Below are 27,631 nucleotides of genomic sequence, written 5' to 3' on the forward strand. Positions count from 1 at the left end.
GGTGGTTTTTATTACTTGCATTTTTGCTTTACCATATTAGGAAATATTATTATCCTTTATCGAACAAGGTGGTTGTCTCACTGGCTCACAGCACCAAGTTGTTAATAACGGCTGATGTGTCAATTGAGAGGATGAGGTCTCACCCTTTCATATCAGATCACTTTGCTTTGACAATGTGGACATGTATAGATGCTTTATTTGATGACTGGTTTCCTTCAGAGCAGTGCAACGGAATATAAGAACTGTTCAACAGTGTTTCCTTCATCAACATGAGGCCTGTAATTTCGTTAAATTCTGCAGTACAGTTAAACATTACTATAAAAGCACATGACAGTAGTTGTTGTGAAATCCTTGTCTTCACACTATGAAAAAGGGGTTTACAATATTTAGAATGATACAAAAACCATGTCATTTCAATTCTGTATGTTACCCACTATTTGGTTCACATCCATGGTTCCCAGCCTATCCACACCCTGCCCAGTATGTTGGGGTCAGTTGCCTGATCGAGCAGACAGTCTACCTGGTCTTCAACACTCAGGTCCTTCTCATTGTGTCGAGCTCGTACGTTGTGTTCTTTTTCCCCTTGAGCAACAGCCAACAATCCCTTATACTCTGAGCTCTTCTCAAATCCAAGACACAGCTCCTCACTAGAACATGAACAAGTCCACATTGTTAGAAAGGTCTTTATGGAAAATTCTAGTTTTAATTATTTTGTCCATAAATAATTTAACAAGAATTGGGAAGAAAATTAATGCAAGAGAATACTGTCATGATATGCTGCCAATGTAAATGTTGAAATGGTCATGTTTATCTGCCTAAAGTTATGCTTGGATCTACCTTGTTATGACCGAGGGATTGGCTCCCTCTAACTTCCTGCGAGCAAAGTTGACCTTCTGTAGAGGGAACCAGTTTATTTCTTTGGTGTCCACACTCTCTGTCCAGGTACCCCCTTTCTTCAGCTGCTTCAGCTCAAAGTTCTGTAACATGATGATCAAAGTTGTTGTTTTTCGCAATGAAGTTAGCCTGTCTCTCTGATAATGACTCAGTGTTTTTTTATAGACCTCGACTCTCCAAGGGTGAAGTTAAAAAATGTGGAAAATGTAAAACAGATCTACAATGAGGGCAAATTACGTTGAATGCTGTTATGTTACAAAGAGGAAAGGGAGCTATTAATTTCTGTTTACATGCTTCAAATATGCTTTTAGTTCTTCTACCTTCCAGTCAAGTGAAGGCTCCTTCACAAAAATGTCCATGGTGTTGAGCAGCAGGTCTGGGTCATGTCTGAAGGCTCGCAGCGAATGAACCATCACACTCTGGATGAGACCAGACTCAGCCATGGGTCTCATCAAGTTTAGAAACTGCCGTGTCAGCCTAAATGGCATCATTTCAGGCACTGGGAGGAACTACATGCAAAAAGTAACACGTTATTGTTCTCAACTTTCAATCAAACCATAATTTCAAGCTGTTCATCAATCTTGTATCTTTAAATTGGTACAGTAGTTCTTCGTACCAGTACTTGTCTCCTTAAGGGATCACTAAACTGTCAAACTAATCAATAATAAACAAAAAGCCCACCTGAGTGGCTGATCCAAAAGCATGACCAAAGTCAATGCCGATCATACCGCCAGTCTCTGTGTTAATCATGAAGTTAGAGAGATGCCGATCACCAATGCCCAGAATCCAGTGGCTGATGCAGAGAACAGCATGAGAGCAGCTGAAATGGGACCTCAGCGACAGGAAGGCTTCAGGTGTGGTACTCATTCTCACAAAAGCACGCCTGAAAACAAGCATTCATGCCATCAGTTATTTATTTTTAGAATTAAGACATGCATCAATAAACTCCTATATCATCATCACTAAAATTGAAATGAAATAATGCAATGTATATGCTGGCATACTTTAACAAGTCATCAGGCACCATCTGCTCAATTCTTCTAAAGTTGTTCACAGTGTCCACACGTTTTGCTTTCCTGCAGCAAATCAAATGTAAATACATTACAAAGTAATAATATGATTTATACAAGGTCTTACTTGTAAACTTACTTGTACAGTTCAGCATATCGTCTAATGCCGTCCACCTTCCCAGCAACTTTACTTATCCAGTCATCATAGGACCCACTGAGCCTAAAATACATTAAACCAAGTAAGGCTTAATTCACTTAGCGCAGGGTATGAAAGCATGATAATGCTATTAATATTCACTTCGTGATTGTCCTCTGCTCCTGTTCAGTTCTTCTGCTGGAGAGGAAGTCTTTCAGGGTGCAGGTGTTCTCCATCCACTCAATCAGGCCGATCCTGTCAATGTCAGCATACATTAAAGACCCCATAGGACCAATTAAAGACAGGCCAGCAAACAAGTCATGAGAAGCCCATTTTAGTACCTGCTGGTAATGGGAATGACCTGGTAAGTGCGGAGTGCCAGGCTCCGCTGAGAACAGGCAGCGTCCTGACTGAGAATCATGTTCATCACACCAAAGAGCTGCTCGATGCGCTGGTCCTGTCGCAGGTCCTCGCCACCCTTCACTAGGAACGGATAATCCCGCTCGTCATTTCCTCTTATGATGATGCGCTTTGGTCGACGAATAGATGTCATAACCTTTACCTAAGTTTGGGGAGATGAACTGTTACACACTGAAAGAATCATCTCAAAATTACATTAATAATAAGAGCAATAAGTCTCATACCCTTTCATCAAAACCTGTGATTTTTGCATGATACTCTGGTAAAGGCTTCGACTGGCCATCATATTGACCTGTAGAAAACCAGAGCCAGAGAAAAAGAAACACTTGAGCTAAATTTAGAACTTTAACAAAGTGACATTACTTACAAAAAAAAGTTTCGAACTAACCTGGTACCTCCAGTTCGGTTTTGAGTGTTTCTGTTTTGAAGCTGCTGAGCCAGGGTGAATATTCCTTCATGTTCCCCGGTTCCTTTTGAAAACCTCTCATTGACATAGCCAGGTGGTCCAACTGTTGAAGGAACTCCTTATGTTTTCGCTTTTCATACAACTTGGACCCACCAGCACCAATCAGCTTCTCTACTTCTTTATAGTATTTCTGCAACAAGGACATAAAATGTAAACTTCTTGTCTATATGTAAGAAATACAAGAAACCAGCAGAGGCCTGACTAATCCCATTATGGTTGTCTAGATAAATCATGCACCCCTAAGTATAGGTATTGTAAGTTGTGAACCTGAATAAATTTTCTTCGGAAAGATCCAAATCCTGGAGACTTTGAATCACCAAGCATTTCAGCCATTTCATCATAAAGCTGCTTCATTTTCTTTTTGTCCATGTCTGGTTTGTCCAGTTGATTTTTCACCTCGTCCAACCAATCCTGCCAAACCATTACTTAAAAATCAAGACTACCAAACAGTGCCATAAAAATGTATCAGTTAAGTTAAACATAGCATATAATTACTGTGCCAGTAGCAGCACCAACTGAAACAGCTTGAATGGGTCTGACATCTCAATACTGGCTTAACCAATGGATCTTTCAGGGTATTTGTACCTTGAAAAGCATTTCAGGGTTAGTAAGTTGCTGAAGGGCATCTACAAACTCTTGGACAACACCACCTTTATCCAGTAATGACTTCAGCCTGGAACACAAATAACACATTTTCAATATCAGGAAGACTGAAGCCACTTAAAGCTTCACAGACTTTTACATACTTTTCAACAAACTCCCGGCTCCTCTGACCACTTGCAGACTCCTCAAAGGTGTAGTTTTCACTGCTGATCATGTATGGATAGATGAGGGCTTGTGGATAGCACTCTGCTATCTCCTGTATAACATGCTGAACTGCTGTTGCCTGTGGCTTGTCAAGCAGAGCCATCATTTGACTGATCCAGCCAATTAACATCCAGCAAGGCACACTAACAATCTATCAGGGCAAAAAAAAGAAAGAAAGTAAAATGCTCACTTCATGAAGAAGAGGATAAACACATTATCATGCAAATTATTTTAGTTTCCTAAATCTAAGAATTAAAAAAAATATAGTTGTTAATGGTGATTTAGCTTTTAAAAAAATCTAATCTCTAAAAATTGATTTAAGCAGCTTCAGCATTTTCAGACACTGATTTCTGCTTTGCAACAGGCTTTATTTTTTATATTGATTGGCAGACTGTACTGTACATGAGCCCTAAAATCGACACAAATGATATTCTCTCACCTCTCTGACCATCAGGTCCAAGGTTTCTGCGGGGTAGAGTTCTACAAGCTGCAGTAGACGTGGAAATTTAAGCCTGGCCTCATCAAAATTCAGCTTCAATGCCTTCAGCATCATCTTCACTACATGTCCAGGCAAGGACTGCAGTTTAGAACTGATTGCTAAAATCAAACATCAAAACTGTGAGACAGTCCTATGAATAAAAATGCAGTATGGATGTTCCAGTGCCATGAAGCAAATATTCATAAATCATGTGAGACACTAATAGGGTTGACACTCATACATTTGTTTAACTTTCTGTTAGTATTATGAGAACAGTTGAGTGCACTGTTGCCCAACCTTCTTCTTTCTGTTCGCTCTCTCTTAGTCTTTGGTCACAGAAGTTGACCAACGTCATGTAGGCCTCTGCAATACCATGTGTGTTCACATGCTGCTGGCTGAAGGACTGCTCTTCCTCTTCTGCCTTACGTGCAGCACTTCGCAACATCTCCAGAGCCTGCATCTGCAGACCCTCCACCACCTGAGCAGAAAAATTAAAACAGCTTTTTAATAAATCTGTATATACTACAATTATTAATTTGTGTACAAGCTGTAAGAATCTAGCCTTGATTTCAGAGATTGCATGGATTTTTGCCCAGTTGCAAACAAGATGCAAATATGTATTTAACCAAATATAATAAATTGTATAAGAATAATAATAATAATACTGTTATTTTGACTTCTTTCTTTTTTTCTGGCTATTTTCATATAGAGGACATTAAAAACATAAAATATGCAGCTTAAGTTCAAAGCTAAACATCTCTCTATCAGCTTATTTGAAACATCACCAATTCTATAACTGCGATTACCTAATCTGCAGTTTCAATAAACAAAAAGCTACATCTAAATAACTCATTACCTGCGTGATGGATGAGGCCCCTGACAGTTGGAGAATCTTCTGTACTTTATCTTCCCCAAGAGTCTCCACAGCTGAGGGACTGCGATCTGCAGCTCTGGCCATGAGGTCATAGGTGGTGCCCAGAAGGATCTTCTGATCACAAAGCATTCGAGACGAGCATTCACTCTGTCTCCCAGCGTCAACTGTAACAAAGTAATGCGTCTACCATGAAAATCACTCAATACACTGGTATTACACTTGTAACCTAAACTTGTTTTCAGCAAAAATTCAAAGATTGATAAGTAAGCTTGGTTCAGGGGTTGAAAGATGTGAAATGACCAGGATCATTCATACTCAGAAGTGGAACAGCCTTGAGCAAAACATTAATCTTTTCAGCAGATCCAAGGCTAGCGCTTCTTCTATGAGTGAAACGGCTGAAGCTGTGGACCCAGCGGACCAACCAGCCATCATCCGTCTTTGCATCACGATGAAGTTCCTTCAACAGCTTGGATGCCACTGGAAAATTATTCTGTCAAACAATTTTAACATTTAATTTTAATTTAACTTACATTCAGCTTGATCATGCTTCTTTTTCTGAAAATATGATCTTAGGTGATAGTGACTAAGCACCAACACTGATATTTGTAAACCCTGAGCACCTGTTTCCATGCACTGTCTGCCATTTGTAGTTTCATGTTGAACTTGCAGTTCTTCACCAGCGCCCCGAGTTCCTCTCCACTTGCCTGCTCTGCACCATCCACCTCCATGCTGTTTTCAGGGGTGGAAGTCAGCCTCTCCAGAATCTTATCCAAGAAGAAACAACTAAAAAAAAAAAAAAAAAAAAAGAAAAAAAAGAAAGAAAGATGAAAGCAAGGTTTAGTCAAGCTTTATAGCATTACAGACCTTTCAAGTTGAACCATATCTTCACTATAACAGCAATAAGAAATATTCCCAGCAAGGTGTTAAATTACCAGACTCACCGAGATGTAATGATGTCATCCCAAACATTCATAGGGTCCAGTTTAGCATCCGGATAGCGGCTGGTCCACCGTCTGATCATGAACTTTAGAGAATTCACAGAGACTAAGAACAGATACAGTTAAACATTAAGATGATCCTGTTACCACACAAATAAGTACCAAGCAAAGCAATATTAACTAACTACATATACTTAGTATGCGTAGGTATACTTAGAGCTAGTATTTTACTGTTTTTGTGTAATATCAGAATTACTCACCCTCTCCAGAGATATAATTCAGGAAGTCTTGGATCTCAGTCAGAGCTTGAACAGACTGTAGCACTGTCAGACGACTGCGGTTCAGCAGTGGGTCGATGCTTGAATAGTTCTACATAAACCAAGATATGTGGGGAAAAATTATGTATTTGCATTCCTATTTGTCAAAGGAATGGAGACATCCTCCACTCCTCGAGGTCACAAACTATGAAAATAGACACAAATACTGTAGAAATCTGGGTTTGTGTCTGTCTGAAATCCTATGTAACACCCCATTTAAATATACTTATTGTGAAACAACCAATTGATTTGTTGGTTTTTATCAAAACTGACCTGCATGAAGACTTGCATGCAGTTGTTGGCATAGTATTTGGCTCTATCATAGTCCTCTTGCAGGATGTAAAGTAGACTCAGTTCCTGACTGTAATGGGTCTCCATTATGATCTTGTGCTCTTCTTTCTTCATAGCAGCATCAACAAAGCTGAGCAGATCCTGAGATCTCTCCCCAAGCTGCAACTGCTTTAACATACTACGCATCATGTACTGCAGGTATGTTTCCTTTTAGAGACAAAAACATAAGCGATTACTGTAGGATAAAATAGGATTTCATCATGAGTGTGATTCCAGATGATCTGATGAATCATCAGAAAATAGCAAAAACTGAAACAGCTCAACGTTCTTTATAGTACCACATAAAATGGCTCTGTCCACATATTTTCCAGCTTCACAGATGAGCTGTCGTCAATGTTGACCGTGGAACAATACTGCAGAGATTTCCACTCTGTCAGGTGATTATAGGCCTCCAGTGCAGCAATTTCCCAGAAGTCTTTCTCTGTGTTTGTGGGCTCTCCATCACTCCATTCTTCTTTGTTCAGTGCCTGAATCAAAACAGCACATTACATTTAGTTCAATACACATATATACATATACATACAGTGTATATATTTATTTATATATATTTTTGCATATATCATATACATGTTCTGACATACAGAAGTAAAAAAACAAATACCCCTGAATTCCAGTATTGCACTGGTTGTCACCTCTCATAAAAAAGAAAGGAAGATACTAACAGCTTGTAGCTAGTACTGCTACACACAATCATTTCAGAGGAAAACAAGGTACTCCTTTCTGTTCCAATAAGGTGTTAGTGACCAAGAAAGCACACATCAGTACCTCATTGTAGAGCTTTACAGCTTCAGCATAATCACTCTTCGCCTCTGCTTGCAAGGCTGTGAATGTGACGGACTTTGTGCCAATCTTGCCACTAAAGATTCCTCTGACCACATCATAATCTCCCAAAGACCTGTAAAGTCTACACAGGAACATAAATCAGTAAAGAAGGTTGTGGCATGCTAAACACTGAGCACTTTAGACATTTCTGAGAGAGAGAGCGATCTTACTTGGCAAGGTGGATCCATCTTTCTGTGTCAGGTGGCAGCTCTCGTTTGCCCCGTGCTCGTTTTGAAGGAGGTTCCTCTGACGTTCCAGTGCCGTGAAGCAAACTTTCCTCCAGTAATAGGATGCCCATGGGCTGCTGCAGACTGGCAAGACAGCTGGCACTGACAAGAGCCGGCTCAACACCAAGAAGGGCCTTGTGATGGTAACTCATGTCCTGTAATACATAAAATGTACTTGCAATCAGTAATGCATAACTCTGTTTAACCCTTTCCTTGCTGTCTTTTGCCTCATTAGCTAATAAACACACATATCACTGCACTGTGTGTACACACCTGCACACAAGAAATGAATGGAGGGAAGTAGACAGTGCTCATGTTGAGGAAGCTGTTCAGGGTCTGCACTAAATCCTTAAGAATGGTAGCTATGGATGTAGACTTGGATCCCTCCATTTCAACCAGCACTCCAGCAAACAGTGAGCTGAACAGCTGTTTCGCCAATGTGGCATCCCTCTGTAACACAAATTTTAAACAAGAATGGATAAATTTGTTCATATTTAGGAAATTCATTCAAACATGTTGTAATAATCCTGAATCACAGCAAACCTGTGCCAGAGCCTGTAGCGGGGCGATGAGGCTGCTGTACTGAATCTGAATGTCAGGAAGATCTCCAACTCTATAGCTGCGGTACAGCGTGACCTGAGCATCCTGACGGATCTTCAAATCTGCTCGTCTTTCCTGCAGAACACAAACAAGACTGTTATGAAAACATAAATGATTATGCAAATGCCTATCTATGAAAGAAGGCCTACCCTTTCGTTTCTTTGGGACTGAATCTCTCTCTTGGCAAATCTGATGCTCTCCTTCTCTTTATCCTTTAGAAATCTCTTCCTGAGCCTCAGAATGTCGGCACGCCGCTCCCGCTCAGCTGTGTTAAAACCAACCAACAGAGTTTCACCGTGGAAGTGCTTGACGCTAACCTTTACTGGAAAAGCGTCAGGAGTCCATTTTTAAATCAAATATATTTCTTAGGCGTCTCACCTGCACTTCGACTATCTGTTTCGTCGCTGCCAGCGGTCAGGCGTTTAGAGCCAAACCCTGCACCCACGGCTCTCCACGCAGCTTGGGGCCGTTCTGATCTCTTTTTCTCAAATACCAAGAGTGATGATAACGTATCAGATGAAAGGGAATAATCAGCCAGTGTGTCTACGTTACTCCCGGTTAACCAGTTATATGCTGAACGGCGTCCTGAAAAAAACAGATGTTTATTATTATTCATTAGTCAACCTTAAATTTATCCTCACATTTCCCCACAAATCTGAGGCTACTGCTACAAAATAAACTGAACAATATTAAAAAAGCGAAAGAACTGAGGTTAATTTTATATTTCATGAGTTACCTGCACCAGGAGCCAGAGTCTGAGAAAACTCCAGGGACGTCTGTGTGGCCCTTATCTGACCTCTCGATGTGGCTGCCTGGCTTCCTGTGGCCTCTGAACTCTGGGAGCCAGAACCCTGGGAGGCCTGGGTCTCCATAAACATTGGTGTGAGGACCGTGCTCCGCAAACGCCAGTTAGAGTCAATGGCATAGTCCTGGAATACATGAGTAGACCAAAAAGCATTGTAATTATGGTCTTAAAAAATTTAATTAATCAAATACAAGGAATGATCTAAAGAACCGGGGGAAATAAACAGCAGGATTTTTTTCAATGCTGTAACAAATAGTTCCTACCTGAAACTTGCACTCAGAGAGTGGGAACTCAAACATGTTGCGTGTGTAATCAGGGCTGCGACTGGTCATCTCGAGAAGCAGGTCAGTGGCCAGACTGAGGAACTGTTCTTCAATGCGGGACGAATACAGAGACTTCAGCACCACAAGCATGCGCTCCAGTGTGTCTGGAGGTAAACGGCTCTCATGACTCCAGAAATTACGCACATAAAGCCTAAAGAGAAATCACATAGGTATGTTTTGAGGTCGATTTGTGAGAAGTGTCAAATTCAAAAATCCTAATGCTTTTATTTAAAATTCTGAAAAAAAATCTAAGTGAATTTGTAATGATCAAAGCTGGTAACTAGTCTGCTTACTGTAAGCCGTAGTTTTCATCTGTCAGCCCCTGGAGGAGAGTTTCTCTAGCTGCACTGAGCACTTCAACAGAGGTGCTGTCTTCCATGCTCTCAGAGTCACTGCAAGCACATCCTGATTATATATACACAGTACTGCTTGTTGTTTGGGGTCACTCATGATGTTTTGCGTGGTTACAAAATTAAATTATCATGGCACAGATGTTTTCAACAATGATAATAAAAACAAATGTTTGTTAATCAGCATGTCAGAATGATTTCTGAAGTGTCATGAGACTGGAGTAATAACTGCTAACAATTCAGCCTGGCTGTCACATCACAAAAACTATGTGGAAAAAAAAAAACTCAATCATGGAAGACTGAGAGAACAGCACAAAATCAGTGGAAACACATTAGAGTTAGACAGACAGAAAATTCATTTGTGTGATGAATGATGAAAAGGAGTAAAACAGGACCGGATAAGAGGATTCAGTTACCTGTAGTTGTCCTGGATCCACATCAGGATGTCATACATTCTCTCTCGGCAGACAGGTGAAGGGTGAGACACAAACGCTGTGATGGCTCCCAAAATCTCCTTCAGCTCTTGGGGTTTCAGACATGCCAGAATCTTATGTACAATATCCAGACAAACCCGCTGCCTGCCTTCATCTCTGAAAGACACAGCATGTGATGTGAAGAGGGATTATCTGTTATATTTTACAACGACAGGCATAAAACCTGAAATAACACAATATTCAGCAGTATTAACAGACTTGTGGCTCATGATCTGAGAGAGGCCTTTGGTCTTCAGGTGCAGGTAAATTTCAGGGATGACATCAGCACGACTTAGCACACATTCAAGACAGTGTGTCTTCAAAATGCCATGCAGCTTTGGCAGCAAGTAAAAAACTGGATTTACAAATCTGTGGAATATAAAGACAAACAGCATGAGCAGGAATAGCATTAAGCCTTTATTACATAAGATGAAGATTTTAATCTCACCGATCCATTAAGGGTGGGAAGTGTTTGGACACTTTGCTCAGGCAAACAATAAATTTGTCATCCACCTCCTTTTTTCTCAAATCCATGAGCTTAGTGATAGCAATATTAAATAAGGGCCCTTCATTTTGCTACAAAGAAGAAAAACTATTTTAATGGTTCGACCTTTACAAAAACCACATTTACAAAAATATGCATATTGCGATGAAAAATGTGATACAATCTGGCAGAAACAAACACACTTACACTATCTCTCTCAGTCATGTATTTTAGGATTAAACCAATGATCTCAGCAGCTGCTGCATAAACCTCTTTATATCTGGTGAAAGACAAGTTGTTGGCCAGTGACTGAAAGTATCTGTAAGACAGGAATTGTGAGAGAACAACATTGGTTTTAATTTCATATTTCTAATTACAGAAATAAATAATTACATTTGTATGATGAATTTAATTCTAATGCAAACACACACACACACACACACACACCACACTTCTATATACATAAATGTATACATAAAGCATATACATAAAGCAAAATGTTTACCTGTCATGCTCAATGCCACATGCAGCATCATAAGGAGGAAGATTATTGGCCATTACAATGCCTAAAAGCTGTAGTCCAACAGAGTTATCCTTGCTGTTGGGATCCGCTCCAGCAAACCGTTCATATATCAAACTATGAGGAAAAGGGAAAAATCCATTAATTAATCTCTGTATGGTCATTTTGGCATGCATGCATTGTCATCACGGAATCACAAACATCTAATCCTAGAATTTCAGCAGTTGAAATATTTACATCCAGAAACATTTTCACCTACTCTACAAACAAATAAATGTAAAGTATTTTGACTGATTTGTTTTCTTACTCATAAGGTATTGTGAGGCAGTCCTTCCAGCATTCCACAACTGTGCGGATGATCTCCAGGTTGTGGCGGAAAACAGCCCTTTTGGAGTCAAAGCAGTTCTTAAGCAGAAACCCAAGGAGCCGATTGGCCAAAACCTCATCTCTTGTGCTACCCTAAACAGTAAGAAAGTCAATTCAGAGACAGTATGTTAAAATGTATACAACTGTGCATATTTATTTATTTATTTATTTATTTACAAATAATGTTCTCTGAGAATCAATGGACAAGCAAAATACCATCACATACACACCTTTGGTGTGGCCACACTTGCCCATGAGAGGACAGTCACCACAATATCCACTACCATAAAGTGAATGCCTTCTCCTCCGTTGCTACTGGAAACCACCAGCTGAACCAGTGGGCCCAGCCAATGCTTTGCATATGGACGAAATATCTGGACATAAAAACGTCGAATAAAAACACCACATACCAATTAATCCAGAAAGAAGCAAAGAGAAGCCTCTGAAGCCGTACCTCTTCAGCATTGATGACAAGTTTCGCTATGAAGAGTCTAATGTTTAGCGGGGTGGACGGATTGTCCAGCTTCCCCTGCAGGAACTTCATCCAGGGAGGAAGATCACTAGGTGTCACTCCCTAAAACAAAACATATTCAGAAGTGTTCTGACTCAATATGTAGCAAAACTGTTCATGCACTTTAAGTCACGCTGAGACTGACCTCCTCTATTTTAGGGGTGATGTTGTTTCTCTGCATGTGGCGCAGAAGTGCCGTCATATTGGCCATACATTCGTGCTGATTCAGCTCATCCATCTCAAGCTCCACAGTCTCATCCTGAGAAACAACCTCCTTGCGCTCCTAACAATACAGATAATTAATTAAAATTGTAGATAACCTTCTGAAACCTGTAACATCTGCTTTACAAAAAAAAAACAAAAAACAAATCTTTCCTGATATGTACCCGAGTCCTGCTGGAGCTGCTCCCGCCTGAAGGATTCTGGGAGCTGTACGAAAAGCTCTGAACTCCAGTGGAAAAGTCAAACTGACTCATCTCCTCACTGAGACTACCGTCTGCCATGTAGGACTGTGAGGAGAGGTATACAGGTGCATCTGCAAAATAATGAGGACTGATAAAGAGAGCATCTATAAAAGTGCCTTTTGAATTTATGCTAAAAGTAGTCTGCCCAGCAATATACATGGCAATGAAAGCATTTCCAGAAATATTCATGGATGGCATTTATCTTTCTAGACATGCAGTTAACCAACTTATAGATATCTCAGACATCTTACCTCCATTTTCTCCACTCACTTCTTTCCTGATCATGACATATTTCTTTTTCCTCTCAATAGGAACCTGTAAATGCAAGTAAACATGATGAAATGCAACACAAAACAAATACAAATATAACATATTTAAAAGCTTTACTTACATCAATCTCAATAGGAAAGTTGTACACCCTTTGTGTATCAATGAGGTTGTCAAATATGAATTGATTCTGGGTAAAAAAAAAACAACCAAAATTAACTTACAATTAAAATTACAAATATAGAGAGATAGTCTAATGTACTTGTAATGGGCAAGGAATGTACTTGGAATTAAAAAATATCATAAATAATTATTTGGTAAAAAATAGAATAAATGTAGAAAATATTATGATCACTGCTTGTATAAGTAACTTTGCATCTACATATCTTCAGGCTCCCATTATAGTGTTAGTAGAGTATTAGTATACTGATAGGGTAAAGGTTAGAATAAGTTGACATGTTCTTGAAAAGTTACTTGTTGGGAGATCATCACAATAAAGAGTTAGCAGATAATAATCAGACAAAGTTAGTCAACATGTACTTAGTCAACAGAATGCTCATAAGGGACCATCAAAATAAAGTGTTTCCCAGAACACATGTTGAGTTCTTCATGGACACAGTAACAGACCTTGTCAGGTTTCTCAGTGAAGAGGAAGCCCTGGTAGAATTTGGTTTCATTGAAGCTGCAGCTGATCAGGGCAATGGTACAGTTATAAGCAGCACAGTGATACTGTCTCCTCAGCTCCAGCAGAACCGTCTCTCCTGTCATGTTCTCAGTGAAGGCCTCAAAACACGATCTGACACGTATTGTATTGATTAGGTTTATTTGCAGCAGTTTTTTCCAGAATTCCTGAGACTGAGACTTAATTGTATTACTTCTAAACATAAATGAATAGCTCACCCAAATAAAAAAAATACTTTTTTACTTGTTTAAAATACATAACATCACAGAATAATTTTTAATTGTGGGTGAAATATTCCTTTACAGTCAGCATGAAGAAAAGAAATTATGCCCTGTCCAACTTTCCAAACAAGAAGATATTTTACTTACAACATGCAAGGGTCACAAGAGAATTAACGTAACAATCACCTAACCATATAAAATGTAATATTTGCTCTTAAAGGTAAAAGACAAAAATGCTATTTCAAGTACGTACTTGAGGAGGTTCTTGGAAAGCTCATTGCCCTCTGCACTGTTTGTGCCACAGAAGGCCTGGTTGATAGCTGAGTTTTTGGAATAAACTTCCTCTTTAGGCAGACGGGAGTACAACATCTCCAGCAGCTTACAACAGCCGATCTTCATCATGATCTGACTCTCAAACACTGACTCAACAGACTAGAGGACAGATGACAGGAAAACACACAATAGCAGTATGTCTGAATAAAAGCACAAAAACTTGTTTTTAGATTTGAACGGCTCTACCATAATCATATTTACTGTACTTTAATAACCCAATGTAACTTACCTTGGTGAAGCGTGCCTGCAGAGTTGTCATTATATCAGTAATATTAGTAATGAAGAACTGAGAGAGTGCTTGAGGGCTGCAGTGAGAGGCCATTGGTAGCAGGACTCTGTCTATAAGACCCATAAGCATGGAGTTTGAAGGCACATCTTTGGCTTGAAATGACTGGTAGACAGAGCTGAGAAGAAGAACCTGTCTTTCCAACTGGGACCTGACAAAAACAAATAATATGCAACATGTACATATTAGAAATAAAACTAAGCAACTGTAAATATAGTCATGAAGTTGAATCTTTTTGAACTTACTGGCGAGCAATATTTTGAAAACAGGTCTGAAAGAGCTCCTCCATGATATGTTTTTTGTCCCGGCACAGTACTCTAGCCAAGAGCTTCAATAACACGGGACTCTGAGACAGCTGTAGAGCCTCTAAAAACTTGTGTTTTGACAAAATGAATGCCCAATTATTAGCATTTTACAAAACATAACATGGATACATTTTTTGAGCTTCCCCAGTTATCTACATTTTAACAATGATTACATGAAGCAACAAAATGTTGTAAAATTTCAAATCAATGTTGCTAATTTACTGATTTCCAGAAAAAAAGATAAATCAAGGTGTATGTAGAATTGACTGTGTATGTACTTGAGTATGGACTATATGAGTGTAGTCATTAAGCAGAATAAACATTTAAGCATCTCACTTTGCGAATGCAGTCCATGTAGTTGTTGCACTGAAGTGATCCTCGGGGGAATTCATCTGACTGCATAGGGAAATGTGCAGCCACCAGAGTTTCCAGGGCCCTCCTGAGCTCCTCTAGGGGCATGCTGGGTAATGTAGTGAAGAAGGGCAGCATGATCAGAGCCTGGCTCTAATAACAGAGTAAAGAAAAGAGGAAAATGAAAAACTATATACTCCATAAACCAAAATATTCAATTAAATTCACATTTTTAAAAATTTAGTGTCAATATTATTTTTTCACTACAAGAATGAGTACAATGTATAACCATTGAAAAGGTTACCTTGAGATTTAATGGCATAGATGTATCTGTGAGAAGGGCAGTAAAGGTGGTGAACACAGCACTGAATGCCATGTGGTCTGTATTGCAGCACACCGAGGAATCGATCTGTAAGGAGAAAAATATAATTCAAATCTCATGCATGCACCATGCATTTTAGCTCTTCAGATTGCACAGAAAATAAAAGTATAATTGATGTGATACCTGGAGCACTTTGGCAAGCAATGAAAGGACTGACGTTTTGCTCTCTGGAGAGGCTGCAGGACCCTCCCACCATGGCCTGAGTAAATTCCAGCCTTTGAGCACCTGTCCAGCTAGCAGCGAGCCCTGGGACTTTCTAACTGAACGTTCACGGAAACTATGGTCCAACATGCCGTTTAGCAGAATGCTAACCTAAAGAGACAGTCAAACAACTTATTAGATCTCAGCGCTTATGTAGAAATTAGACATGTCGTTCTTAATAGCACTTTATTTTTAGTAAATCAGACTAAATCAGTCTAATCAATCAAACTGAAAAAGCATGTCACAAAACCAAGGCTCTAGTTTGATGGCTCACCATGCTAGGGTTCTTGTTAGCTGAAGCTAGCAGCAGCGGGACTGTTTGCTCCACTCTGAGGAGTAACTCAGTATTAAGAGATATCTGGAAGAGGCTGTAGAAGTACTCTCCGTGAGAGAAGCTTAGGAAGTGAGGATTTAGACTGCCAGAGAGAGGGACGGAGAGCGTAATGGTGTTCAACAAAAGGCCAACAGTCTCTTCACTCTGAATTGTTGAGGGAAATAAAGACAGGCTTTAAGAGCTGATTCATTTAGCAGATGCTTATAAAACACAAAAAGCCACAGAGCCAAGAAACTTGCCTGATCACCAAAACAGAATGCCAGCTGCACAAGCCTGTCTGCCAACTTCCTACTGCCAACATCCATGGAGGGTAGAGACTTTCTGTCACTTCCGGGAGCAATGCTTTTATACACACTAGTAAGAAGTTTGGAGCCCAGAGAGCAACCATAACTAGCATCCTACAGGGAAATGGTAAACATCACAACCTAAATGTCAATGTAATCATTGTTGAACAGAATTACAGTGACATTCATTTATTCAGTGTTTACCTGACTGTGTAGAACTGAGTTGAGCAGCCCAGACTGGTGAAGCTGTTTACAAGCTAAGAGTAGCAGATGCATGCTAGCATGATTGTCTCTGTTATCCTCCTCATACAGATCAATAGCACACAACTCCTCCACGCTGTAAAAAAGAACGAACACACACACACACACATATGAAAAAGTGCACATATAAACCATAGAACTCAATAAACCTGTTAATTTAAAAATGTAATCAATAATATTTAATTATGGTCCCAATTTATAGCATTATATACATACATGTGGAGACAGCAGAAAAAAAGGGGTAAATGCAATTTGGAGAATTAACTAACTAGATTCGAGTTCTCAAGCATGTTTCAAAAGAGATGAAACAACAAGACCACACAACACAATTTACTGACAATAAAAACAAACAGACCTCTGAATAGTTATTCTTTTCCTAATGCCACTCTCCAGCTGTGTCCTGTAAGGTGTTGATGCCAAAGCTTTAAGCAAAGGAGAGCACACCTCTGGCAGCTGAGTCATCACCTCCAGATCTGCCATGTTAAACCCAATGGAAGAGGGCTCACACACTGTCAGTGCCACCAGCGTGAAGAAAGAAGAGTTGAAAACATCTTGCTCCATTATCTAAAGAGAAAGTGAAAAGTGTCAAGAGGCATGATGTTGTACAGAAACACTGCAAAGGCTCTATCTTATTTTTTTTTTAATTATTGTACTTTAATTATATAGTTTTTTTTTTTTATTTAATTTCTAATTTTCAATTAGTTATGTTGCAACTAAAATGTAAGATGAACAAAAATCATACCTTCCAGAGGTCCTGTGGACACTTCTGCAGTACCATTGTGGAGAACTCCAAAATTCGCACGATGATAGAGCATTTGTTGTAGTTATACTGCTCCTTTTCACGAGGGCTAAAGTGTAACTGACCAGCATTACCCATTTGGAAGCAAGCCCTCGCAGCCTGAACGTCCTGCATGGACAGCTCTGTAAGGAAGAATCGGAGAGCTGGCAAAAAGCTGGATTTCTCACCAGTGCCTGGAGGAATGAGAGACAGACAGTATTAGCATTAATTTAATTAGCATTAACAGTTACAGATCATCAGCGATACAGATTTTAAGTTTAGACATTTCTTGATGTTGATTCACCCACCCAGGATCCTCTGGGGTTGCATACAGCGCAGGTTTGTGAAGGTGTTATAGCAGTCCAGAGCAGCCAGCAGCAGATCCATCCATTGTAAGGTGCTTCTGATGCTGAAGGGGGCTTCAACCTCTCTCAAAGTAGGCTGGGAGAATAAACCACCTCCCTCTAAACACGAAATGAGAAATCCTGGACCACGGTGCTTCACCTGTTCATCCAGCCATGCCGCAGGAGATGTATTACCTGACAAAACAAGAAAAAAAAGGAAAAAAAAATATCAGGAAAGAGAAATAAAGCTAAAAGACAAATTAAATAAAAATGTCATAATCTTACTGGTAAACAATATTCTACCTAAAGAACAGTCCCAGATTGACAATAAAAACACTGTATTTCCTTCATTTTTAATTTCCTGACAATACCTGGCAGAAGAGGCACAAACTCATAGAAGAGCTCCATGCTTTTGTGTCGGCATTCAGTCTGCGCTCTTCCACACTGGGTCAGCAGCCACAGGACTACATCTGACAAGCACACTGACTGATCTGGAGGGAAACCTCTGAACAGAAAATACAGGTCTGTCAGCTAGCGACACAAAATGTTTACGCTTTAACCTTTACTATGAACATTACTGTGAAATGAAGTTTGAAAGGACAATAACAAAACCAAATGTATGTGTACCTAGGTACACGTCGCTTTGAATTCTTATTGAGCGAGTCTGCCTTGTGTTTAATGATTCTCTTCAGATGATCCAGGGAGCTAGAACACTGCTGGACAGTTCCTGTGTAGATAATGACAACACGAAAGCAAGACAATAGTCATGACCAAGATGTCATGATAATGAAAATAGCTGTGTTTAGTTTCTTACCCAAGGATTTTTCATCAAAGTGTGCCAGAGCTAGACTCTCAACAAACACCACCAGCACCTCAAAGACAAATTGCTCCACCAAAGCGCTCTCTTCTCTGAGAAGCAAAACAATATTTGGATAAACACTGCAAAACATTTGCGCTTACAACAGACATTTTTTTTTCTACATTTACTCAAAATGGCCCAGAGCACACTGCTGAAATGTTGAGAGGCAATAATTTTAGCCTTTCTGATTCTACCACTCACCTAAACTGCCTGTACATGCTGTTAAAGGCAAGCGCAGCTCCAAGCCTCTTGAAGACATTGGGGTGTAAGGCCAAGCTGTAGATACGTTTGAAAAGAGATTTTATATTGGCTGGGCTCTTTTCCTGCTGTTTCGGGGTTGTCTGTTTAATGGACCATTTGACAAATTCCTGGATACAAGTCCCACTGAAGTCCCTGAGGGTGCTGTCTAATGGATCCACAATGCCGTCCTGTGCAACACAAGCATACGGAATTGAAGCAAATGTTAACACACAAATTTAGGTGTATAATTACAGCCATTTGGCTCAAATTGAATTAAAATAGTTTGTCGACTAAGGGGTTTCTCACCAAAATAGCCTCCAGCACTACCACTGTGTCTTGGCTCTCAAACTTTCTGTTGTTGGTGAACCAGTGGATAAGCTGCATTACCAGAGGTTCAAAGAGCTGCCTTGTCACCTGAAGAAGTATTAAAGTTTGAATGTTCGTGAAACTTACACATGATCATAACAGAGACAAAATTGTCATGCTTTTCAACCCAGGGGCCTCAGCAAACATCCATGAGGGCCACAAAAATCACTAACATTTTCTTAAAACAAATCACATTTAATTAAAAATTATTTTAGGTGTTTAGCAATTAAATAACTTAATGTATACCAATAACTTAAAAAATGAAATGTTTGTAATGTGTAAACAGAAATTAATTACTTTTTGCCCGATCAATAACTGCTGTTTGTATTGAAAGATAATTATTGAAACATCCTAGATACTGTTCATTAAAACGTTTGAAAAGCAGGTGCGTCATCATTACAGGAAAAAAAAACAGAGGAAATATTTCAGCCTACATGGGCAACCTTGGATTGCACTGCATTACATTGTCTGATGAAGGACAAAAACTCTTGATCATGTTTAAAGAGCACGTATAAGGTAAAAGACCTGGTCGACGTCACAGGCCAAGCGGAGAAGAACAGGAAAAACTTTTCTGTGTAGGTTGTACATGGGAGGAGCAGACTTGTCATCTTCTGTCATCTGGGCTCCTTTTCCTACCATGTATATGACCAGACTATGCAGAAGCTCACATGCTGCCACCTACACAACAGACACAATTATCAATTTTAACCTGAATTTATTGGGTTAAAAAATAAATGATTGATGACTGGGGACTATGATTACTTTAGTTTGTCTGTCACTGGAGGACAGTGCGAGCTCTGTGACTCGTGGCAGGAAGGAGTCCAGGTAGATCACAGGCTTCATGTCTTTAAAAGGCACGGCAAAACTCAGCCTCTTCTCACTGTCCCATGCTACAAAACGCTTCATCATGTCCTCCGCAGAAACAGCTTGGGTTGGATATAAGAAAACTTGTTTTAAGCAAGATAAAACAAAAACAAGCTAACAAAATTAATGAGTACTGGCTGTTCAAATCCAATGTACAAGGAAATCCAATGATGAATTTATTTCAAAGCAGAGAGAAATAAAACAACCTGTCACAAGACTTCGATTGAGCTGTCCTCCCAAGCGTCCAAGCAGACGCACCACCCTGCGTCTCACAGCAGCAATCGGAGACTCATCCCCCTAACAAAGACCACAGGAACATCAGAACACCACTGTCAATGTGCTCAACAACCATTGCTATAAACAAGCTATTAAATATCCTTGCGCCTATGCAATTGTATATTATTTCATAGTTTCACCTCCGAAATAAACCGATAAATTCTAAATATGGCAAATAAATACATTTTATTACCACAGAAAAGTGTTTTGATTTCTTCAGAAGCCTCATCATGACTTTTCCATAACTTTTTGCGCTTCCCGTAGAGAAAAATGTCACTTCCATATTGCCATTATCTTTTTCTAATGGAATGATAAAAAACAAATAAATTCAAAAATGACCCTGAAACAGCGAGTAGAGGAATAATAATCACTGACCATTAGATATATACAAAAGTAGATTTTCAGCAGTAGACGGTGAACATTTCTTTGATTATATACTGACCAGAGTTAGTGGTTGTTTTCAGGTAACCATCTAAATGTGGCAGTATGTCTCCGTAGTGTGGCTGCATGATGGCAGCAGGAATAAGAGAAGACCAGGCCTCCAGAGCATCCAGTGCTGCTGTGGCTAAAGGAGCATGACTCAAACCCAGCCGCAGAGCAGCCTTTACCAAAGCACAGAACATCATAATCAGTGTTGGCTAAGTTACTTTCAAAAAGTATTTAATTACAGTTAATACTTACATCATCAATATTGTATTTAAATGACTTTACTAATTACTCTTTCTGTAAAGTAATTTAGTTACTCAATAAGTAACTTAATTATTCAAATAATAGGCTAATAGGCTGCATCTTAAAAGTCCTTTAAACCTTAAAGTAGAGAAAATAAATAATTCAACTCTTTATTCGTTCAATTTGAGTCCAACATAGAAAAGCCTTTTAGATTTGAAACAGATGTAATATACATATGTTTTTTCTAATAAAAATCAACCTCCTTTGGTTAAATAGAAATACAAAATGCAACAGATGCAAAATATCTAAACAAAAAAGCTTAACAAATGTTAAACACTACATTTCAGTTTGGCAAAATATTCATGAAAAGCAGTAAGCAGTAAGTCCATACAGGATTATTTTTTGTATTTGTTTTGAATTAATTTAAAAGTAGACACTAAGCTTTCAGATACGAGAAAGACTGTACCTCCCTTTCATATGGATTACATAATCAGACAATGTTTGTTTTCAGTTTCTTTCATTTATAAGTAGATGCTAAGCTTTGAAATACAGAAAAGGACTGTACCTTGCTTTGCCTACATAATCAGATAAAATTATTTTTTTGATTTGAATTGATTAATTTAAAAGTAGACACTTCAAATTTTCTTTAGACATTTCTCATGTCTATAGACATATTTTCAGATTCTATTGATTTTATTCTTATCCACCTGCAGAATAAAAGGTGCATTTCCACCTGTATGTCTTCTTCGTGAATCAGGAAAAACTGGCTTGCATTTTCTAACCTGCAGAGCTGGGATATATGCCTTGATATCCAGAGCCACCATGTCAGGATGAAGAGAGAGGATGAACATCAGACAGGCAGCCAGGAGCTCATCTTTATACTGCTTCATACGCACACAAACCTGAGGAATCAGAACAGAACGATAATTCTTTAAAAAAAACAACAACAACAAAAAAAACAAAGCTATGTTCAAGCATCCAACACAGAATTGAAGTGGCAAAACGAGTTCACACCTCCTTTCCAAACTTTGCGAGCAGTGAAAAACAGGCACTCTCCGTGGTTGAGCCACCACTTCTTGACTCTTGTTTTAGGCCCTATAAATATGAAGCGGTTGGTGACTGGTTTTATCAAGACATTAAATTGAGATGTTAATATGTTAGAATGTGTATACCTGAAAATAGTGGATTTTCTTGGCAATGCCCATAGAAAGGTAGAGGAGCTTATAAAAGCCACTGACCAGAGGGAAACGTATCGATTGCAGAATAAGCTCGTGAGACAGGGGGTGCATCCACTGGGCAAAATATTCTGGATTTCTTGAAGGCAATAACTCACTACAAAAAGGATAACAATGATTTTATATATTCTGTTTCATTTAATAAGAGCACAAATAAAGTGTTTTTGTTTGATTTCTGATTATTCCAGTGAAAAATAGTTTTGACACCTGCAAAAGTCAACCAAGTTGATAAAGGCAATGAAGTCTTTGGGTTTGTTGGGCATAAGGTTTGCTGTGGGGTCAGAGGAGGGCATAAATCCAGAAGCTGCACCGCTCTGTGCCAAAGACAAAGTAGAAATATTTCACTAAACTGGCCAAAATACTCAAGAAAAAAAACACTACACAGAAAACTACAAAGAAATCTTTTTTTTGTTTGTTTAGCTGATGCTCTGTGTCTTTAACCATCCACATGTTTGCTATTCTTTCTAGGTGCAGCAGTGCAACAGTACCTCCTCATCTGTATTGACTTTCTGCACTGAAAGATCAAGTTTCTCCACAATCTTCATGACTGACTGCACAAGGGCGTCATATAAATGTCGGTTTATGTCTCTTAGGTTGTAATTCTTGGCAGCTGAAGCCCCATCCATGAATCCTGTGTCCTAAAAACACACCAAATTAAATCAGTAAAGACGTTAGATTAAACATTCAAAACAAAGTAACCAGAGTACATATAAAACAACGTTTATGATTAAAGGGTCCCATTCTAACCAAATAACATATTTGCTAAAAAGTAACAAATGAAACTATTACCTTTTCGAACAATGTTACTCAAAAAAACAATAATTATTTCTTACTTTAAAATTTTCACAGTCCAGAAGCCCCTTAAAGAGGTCCAAGTAGTCCTTTGAGGAAGGAACTTTCCATTTCCCAGAGCGCACCAGGGTGGAGTCCTCTTCAGTTTGAGAAGCACCTGAAGGAACGTTCTGCTCCTAATGGGCAGATGTACATAATCACAATATGAACTTAACAGCAAAAGATCAACACTTTCAGCAAAAACACTTACGTCTGACTGGGGAATTGGCTTGGAGCACACTCTGATCAAGCCTTGGTGAACTGTTGAAGAAATGAAGATCGTGATCACTAGTAAATCTAACCGTGAATCAGACAAGCTAAAGCTAACCTCCATTTCACCCTTACCCACAGAACTAGTGAAACTCCAGAGGACTGGGCCACGGACTGCCATGGCTACAAACACTTTGATGATGGAGCGGCAGGTGGCGTACTGCATTCTGGAGCTGTACTGAGGGAAGCTGTCCATCTGAACCACAAGGAGGCGCTCTAGCACAGGAGTGTACACTTCAGGGATCTGCATCCAGTTACAGAAATTACATTAGAATCTGTTAGGTGAAAACAGTTGAACTACAGAGGGAAGAAAGGCAACAACAACATATACTGAAAAACTGCATATATTCATTTGACTCTACGACATTACATTTCTGGGGTCAGACCTATTAGTTGCAGTAGCATAGATCAGAGGACTAAACACCTGACCTACACACTAACCATTTTTTTCAATGTCAATTTATCAACATTTTTAATTGATTAGATCAAGCATTGCACAGCTCAGAGTAAAAGAGATTCATCATACCCGGTCAAGGTGTACCAGAACACTAGCTATGGAGTCTAGGAAGCTTGGCAGCTGGTAGACATTGTCATCATCCCGGTCAGTCTCCGTCAGATACATCTGCTTGCACCGCTGAATTAGCTCGGTGTACATCAGATCGACATCCTGAGGGCACACCACCTTACATGGCTAAAGGCAAACAAACACAGAACAGTTAGAGATTCCTAAAACTAGAAACATGATATCAATAATTCTGTAATATAATTAGACCTGCTGAAAGATATTGATAATAACCAATTGCTACTATTCTGTATAAATGTACAAACCGCAGCAAACAGGCCATATCCTCTGATAGCAATGGAAAGTTCTTTATTAGTGGAATCCATGGTCCTGATGATAGCACAGAACTTCTGCATGAAGTACTTCAGCTTGCTTTTGTGCAACTCAATGTTCTCTGCCACAAGAGCGGCTACCTTTACCACAGCGAGAGAGAAAATTTGACAAGATGTCATCATAACTAAGTTAAACATACAAAAAACTAAAACATTTATACATGGAATAATCAATTAACTGAAAATACCTGTTTTAGGAAAGACTCTAGTGCTGTGTAACTACTCCTTTTCAGCTCTGAATTTATGTGTCCACAAAGTTTGGACATAACATCAAAGATAGACATATAATGATCCATGAGACAACTGCCGAACTGGTTTGAGTGCTTAGCAAACAGTTTGAGACCAGCTGTCGAGAGTATAAGAGAATAAATACATAAAAACAATGAATAAGCTAAACATTGGATCCATTGCATAAAAATACACGAGAATATCAAATTCCACTCACCAAAGACGACTGCATATCGTTTTATATCAGTCTAGAGATGCAAAGAAGAAATACATGTATTTAGGAGTCCTGAACAGTAAATGTGACACACTACACAAAAAGGGTAAACTAACAACAACATCTATCAATCCTACCTGTGGACAGATTGCCTTTAGCGCATAATCAAATATCTCTTTTGACATAACTGGGTCTGTTAAAAGAAAAGCAGTGAGCATATTCATTCAGTGCCATTAAGACCAGTTCAGAACGGAAAACACGCCCACCTTCTTCCATTGATTTGGTGAAGTTCACCATCAGAGCAGTGATTCCTTTCAGGCACCCAGCAACAACAGGAAGTTTTGGTTCCTTTGTAGTAGATGTCATCTGAAAACCATTGATTTTAGCATCTCTGCACATACATATAAGATCACTTTTCCATATGCAGATAGGATGTCCTTACCTGTCCTTTCAGTTCACCCAGGTAGGCCCTGTAGAGTTTGTCAGAGTTGTTGACCATCTCACTGGGATGCACTTCACCAAGCACTCCAAGAAGTTCATAAATGTAACCCAGCACTGTCATAACATTATCCTTAATAAAAAATGACTGATGACAACGGCAACGTATTTTTGCAAAGACAGAAAATTAAGTAACTTGCCTGTATCAGGTATTTTACTCTTCTGAGATAACTCTCCGTAAAATTTGTTGAACATATCACCAACTTTGAGATCCTGGGTGATGCTGGAGTCTTTTGTGAGATACAGTATCTACAGAGATATGTGGGATGTTAATACTATTTGTCTCCAAACGTTAAAATATGTCTTTAGCACAAGTCAAGTGTGAGGTATCATGACATTAAAAGAAAAATCCTTCTACTTGCCAAGTCAGTTGGCTACAAGTAGGTTAAGTCTGAAGTGCAAGTTAGGTCAACAGAACTTACTTTGATTAGAAGATCTAAAGCAGGGTTTCTGCATTTTGCAGCCTTGTCCTTTGTGTAGACAACAATACAAATGTCCTATCCATGCAGAGAAATTATTTAAATCAACCTTTAAAAGCCACATTAAAACATGATGTCAAACCAAAAAGAAATCTGCCAGCTACTGTTTTAATGTACTGTACCTTAAGTTCGCCTGCATAGTTCTTCTCCCATCCTCGGACAAAGACTGAGATTCTCTCCAGAAATGTCCCTAAAAAGTTCAGAATGTCTACTCTCGTATCCCGTAGCTGTGGAGAAACATTTTTTTTTTTTACTTTTTAATAAATGTATATCATATCAAGTAGACTTATATATCGTTACTAGAATTTACTTGTAAACACCTCTTACCATTTCATTAGAGAGAGACTTTCGGAGAAAGCTAAGCAATCCCTCTTCCTTTGCAAAAAGCAACGACGTCTGTAAAACTGAAAATATATTCATACTGATATTTTAAGATCAGCTTCAATGATTATCTATATACAGCAATGCTCATTTTATAAGCACAGGTCATTGTGCATATAAATAATACATGAACCGAGATAGCATTACTTTTTAAATCTCTGTCAATCTGCTGCATCCGCCCCTGTAATATTACTTTGATTAACTATCCATAAAAGTAGTGAATAATAATTATACATATTTTTTTAGGTTGCATAAACACAACGCAATAGGATTTGCTTTAAAAAGTCCTTACCCAGTTCATTCTCGTTCTTTGTTATCATGCATTCCTGCCCCAAGTCTCCAATAATGTCATGGCAGACTATAGCAGCGTTCCTGCTCTCTGTGTCTTCAAGGAATGAATGAAGCTTTAGGAGATAACCCTGGATCCCTCCAACAGTGGAAGTATCAGAGGACATCGTTTCCCTCTGTTGCTTACATCAGAGACGAACGAAAGTCGACTGAGAACTTATGCAAGTAAAGTGAGTTGGTGTCAAAGCGGCAAAACAGAACAACACAAACACATGTGAGCGCGCTCACTTCCTGCTTGAACCGCACGTCACTCAGCTATAACTGACGTTCGCCGCTTGATGACGCTGTTCGCTCGCCACGAGATTCTGTTCCCGCCACGACGCTTCTGCAGGATCTTCTTGTCCTCGGAGCAATGACTGCGTCTATCTGTACACGGTGCGGAACTGTTTTGCTCTTGGGGAAACCAGTGCACTTAATGTGGCCCCAACACATAACCAGCAAGTGACTTTTAAAGTATAATTATATACTATAACACTATACTATCTACCGTGCATAAAAAACCAAAACATTCTTAACCTTATAGTGTCTACAGTGAAAAACACACTGCAAAGGCCTTACCTGAACTTATCTCTGCATCCCAGTGTGTTTGCTATCCACCCTATCTGCCCTAAATAATGCTGAAAATGACTAATAACACATAGAGTTTAGGATGGATAGCATGCAGAGGAGAAGTAGGCAAGGTGGAGCTAAACTCTCCCATCCAGGAACAAGTTTGGTAATCCCTGGTATAAACCTAAACTACCTCATCCTACACTTTAGTGCAAAAAATAACCAGAATTAGCATTGTCTATGCATTTTGTTTTAAATTTATTATTAATGTTAGTTGGATTGGTAAAAAATGTATATGATCAAGAATGAAAGTGCGTGGTTTCATAGGCTATAAAAACATCTGTTTGCTTAAGAGCATGCATTTTGAGACGGTTAAGATAATGACTTAAATTAACATTAAATTTAACAAAATACACACAATACTATGCAAACTGACATATAGTAAAAGATAATACAGATAATTTGCACTGACCGGCCTGTAGTCCTTATTATTACTCATGTAAATACTCAAAATCTCTAATAGTCTGCAGCAGATCCTGGTCCAAGAAATGTGAAAAAGTTTGGAGTGAATGGACTAAAGGGAGTGAAATAGTCTAGTATTTCCAAGCTGTCATTGTCGTCTGAGCAAGATGATGCACGTCCACGATTTTAATGAAGAGGTTATGGTTTTATTTATTGTGCAATGTATTTAAATCTGTTTCTGCTAATAATCCTATATAATTATACAAATAGCCTTCAATAAAAATTACATTATCATTTTTACTT

General features: G+C 39.0%; 1 protein-coding gene across 1 annotated transcript; it reads right to left on the bottom strand.

Annotated features, from left to right (window-relative positions):
- Positions 1-178: 178 nt before the first annotated feature.
- On the bottom strand, positions 179-26,534 carry prkdc (protein kinase, DNA-activated, catalytic subunit). Its single transcript, XM_043244161.1, has 86 exons — positions 26,262-26,534; positions 25,916-25,992; positions 25,711-25,815; positions 25,532-25,606; positions 25,250-25,358; positions 25,054-25,166; positions 24,878-24,977; positions 24,749-24,804; positions 24,615-24,645; positions 24,358-24,515; positions 24,104-24,250; positions 23,802-23,966; positions 23,351-23,519; positions 23,217-23,266; positions 23,008-23,142; positions 22,663-22,812; positions 22,382-22,488; positions 22,112-22,271; positions 21,954-22,034; positions 21,722-21,841; positions 20,713-20,872; positions 20,464-20,570; positions 20,201-20,291; positions 19,893-20,056; positions 19,656-19,808; positions 19,071-19,178; positions 18,726-18,952; positions 18,480-18,574; positions 18,293-18,392; positions 18,037-18,170; positions 17,630-17,860; positions 17,286-17,515; positions 16,899-17,107; positions 16,487-16,619; positions 16,238-16,396; positions 15,939-16,142; positions 15,587-15,775; positions 15,386-15,490; positions 15,067-15,234; positions 14,671-14,798; positions 14,369-14,576; positions 14,060-14,238; positions 13,531-13,699; positions 13,028-13,093; positions 12,888-12,951; positions 12,559-12,707; positions 12,318-12,455; positions 12,116-12,235; positions 11,892-12,035; positions 11,603-11,754; positions 11,281-11,412; positions 10,983-11,094; positions 10,740-10,867; positions 10,511-10,660; positions 10,235-10,408; positions 9,762-9,860; positions 9,409-9,619; positions 9,077-9,269; positions 8,719-8,925; positions 8,490-8,605; positions 8,284-8,415; positions 8,014-8,190; positions 7,684-7,895; positions 7,457-7,595; positions 6,970-7,158; positions 6,614-6,838; positions 6,284-6,392; positions 6,027-6,129; positions 5,706-5,868; positions 5,401-5,575; positions 5,068-5,249; positions 4,509-4,689; positions 4,173-4,330; positions 3,673-3,884; positions 3,512-3,599; positions 3,194-3,337; positions 2,849-3,056; positions 2,685-2,752; positions 2,382-2,602; positions 2,203-2,295; positions 2,044-2,124; positions 1,899-1,970; positions 1,576-1,777; positions 1,215-1,403; positions 838-977; positions 179-647 (listed from the first exon to the last, which is right to left on the bottom strand). The coding sequence occupies exons 1-86, from the start codon at positions 26,422-26,424 to the stop codon at positions 443-445; spliced, it is 12,345 nt and encodes a 4,114-aa protein (XP_043100096.1). The 5' UTR covers positions 26,425-26,534; the 3' UTR covers positions 179-442.
- Positions 26,535-27,631: the final 1,097 nt, after the last annotated feature.

The sequence above is a fragment of the Puntigrus tetrazona genome, chromosome 7 (genome assembly GCF_018831695.1).
Source record: "Puntigrus tetrazona isolate hp1 chromosome 7, ASM1883169v1, whole genome shotgun sequence".
Taxonomy (NCBI): domain Eukaryota; kingdom Metazoa; phylum Chordata; class Actinopteri; order Cypriniformes; family Cyprinidae; genus Puntigrus; species Puntigrus tetrazona.

Bases quoted from the DNA above. Each gene is read 5' to 3' on its own strand.
- prkdc (XM_043244161.1), bottom strand. From the start codon at position 26,424: ATGTCCTCTGATACTTCCACTGTTGGAGGGATCCAGGGTTATCTCCTA. The intron at 16,143-16,237 runs GCAAGTTTCTTG...TCAACAATTCAG, and splicing joins CATTCTGTTTTGGTGATCAG to AGTGAAGAGACTGTTGGCCT. The intron at 6,393-6,613 runs GTCAGTTTTGAT...TGGTTTATGTAG, and splicing joins GCATGCAAGTCTTCATGCAG to AACTATTCAAGCATCGACCC.